At 44.7% G+C, this 1,955-nt stretch overlaps 1 protein-coding gene across 1 annotated transcript in view; it reads right to left on the minus strand.

The window, feature by feature from the left end:
- Cdc123 (cell division cycle 123) overlaps positions 1 to 1,955 on the minus strand; it is a 45,510-nt gene that overhangs the window by 21,665 nt on the left and 21,890 nt on the right. The window contains exon 7 of the mRNA XM_005354860.3: positions 278 to 326. Within this exon, the coding sequence (XP_005354917.1) occupies positions 278 to 326 (49 nt within the window). The remainder of the gene's footprint in view (positions 1 to 277; positions 327 to 1,955) is intronic.

Genomic DNA, 1,955 nt, shown 5'->3' on the forward strand with positions numbered 1-1,955 from the left:
ATTGACTAGCTTGAAGATTGCTTTGCAGACCAGGTTGGCCTTGAACTCAGCGGTCTGCCTGCCTCTGCTGGTATTAAAGGTGTGCACCACCATGCCCCACCTGAACAATACATATTCTTCTATATGTATGAAAAATTTCTGAAGTTTAAAAATTTAGTGTTTCTAAGTTCCCAGAGAAATTAGTCCAAAATTTTTTTTATTCATTTACAAATAAGCAGCACTAGTTCATGACATTTGACCAGGATTCTTAGTGTCATAAAAGGCAAAAGATGCTTACCTCGTATTCTATACAAGGATCTGGAGAATCATCAGTACAATGAATGAATCTTTGGAGAGAAAAAATGCAATTGAGTATTTTTTAATATGTTAGTTTATGCATAGACATGTTCATAATTAGTGTGAGAATCAGATTTCATAGAAAGTATCCAGAAAAAAGGGACTAATGCAAATTCTGTCAACAGTTATTAAGTATTACTTAGTGTTATGCATTATGTCATCTCATTCAATCCTCAAAACAGCATGAAGAGTTCATACACTACTCCATTATTCTGTTGTTGGGTCCAAACTTCATAAATAAGCTAGGACTATATACAACACAGGCTGCCCAGCTTCTCAGTGAAGGTAGGATGCCACTGTACACACTCTCAGTGCTGGTCCAGCTGCTGAGACTCCAGACTGTAGACTGCTCTATGACCATGAGCTCTGCCAATGGGAGCCACACAAGTGACCATACTCCTCCAATGGAGGTAGGATGATATCCATTCTCCACCTTAGTGCTCACTCTGTGGATGAGTCAGCTGACTGTGGTTCCATGAACATTAACTTGGCCACTGACAGCCATACAAAGTGGTTGTCATCTCAAAAAAATATTTGACAGAACAATTCAGCCGCCCACTACACCTCCCTCTAAGTATTGTTCCATGAACAATGATATACACCAGCATAAAACGTCCATCTGTGCCGAGCACTAGGCCAGGCACCAGAAGCACAAAAACACCTAGGACTCTCATGTCCTTTAAGAGGCGTAGCAGACAAAAAGCAGGTACACACAATTTCAGAACACTGAGGTGAATAAACTCAAATACTCTGGCATCACAAATGAAGAACCAACTGGCTGGCTGTCATGTGAGGGAGGGAGAGGAGGAAGTAGGAAAAGAGTTTCTATGTAAGACAAAGGGAAATGTGTCAGGGCAGGAAGCGAACGAGAAGGCAAAGAGCTACAGGAGATTAGCATGGGTGGGGTGCGGAACACAAGGGGAAGCCAGTGATAAGGATGGGTGAAAATTTTGATAAGGAGAGCTGGGTAGATTTTTCTTCACTTTGACACAAACTAGAGTCACCTGAGAAGAGGGAACCATATTGAGGAAGTACCTCCATCAGATTGGCCTGTGGTTGACATGGGAGGGGCCATCCCACTGTGGGCAGTGCTCTTGGGCAGGTGGCCCTGGGCTGTATAAGACAGCAAACTGAACTAGCCACGGAGAGCAAGTCAGTAAACAGCACCCCTCCACGGTCTCTGCTTTTGTTCCTGTCTTAGCTTCCATTGATAATAACTGTAAGCAGTAAGATAAAATAAATCCTTTGCTCGCCAAGTTGCTTTGAGTCTGTGTTTTATCACAGCAAAAGAAAAGCAAGCTAAAACAAGGAGGAAACGCAGCTGTGGTCCCAGGGTGGTGGTGGGGACTGTAACGGGGACTACCAGGACGGCACAAGTTTAAGGTCGTGGGGGAAGGACTAGCAATGTGAGGCAGCCAGTGAGAAGGCTTACTACCACAGTCTCAGAGAGAGGAAAGACTAACTGAGCCAATGGAGGGGCGAGGGAGACGACCACACAAAGCCCCTGGGAGGGCCAAGCACTCTAACTTAGCGAGGGATTAAAAAAGGAACAGGGCTAGTAAGGGATGGAGGTGGGCGGTCCTTGGACTTCCCACAGGTCAGGGAACCCTGATTGCTCT

This window comes from Microtus ochrogaster, chromosome 16, assembly GCF_000317375.1.
Source record: "Microtus ochrogaster isolate Prairie Vole_2 chromosome 16, MicOch1.0, whole genome shotgun sequence".
Classification (NCBI taxonomy): Eukaryota; Metazoa; Chordata; class Mammalia; order Rodentia; family Cricetidae; genus Microtus; species Microtus ochrogaster.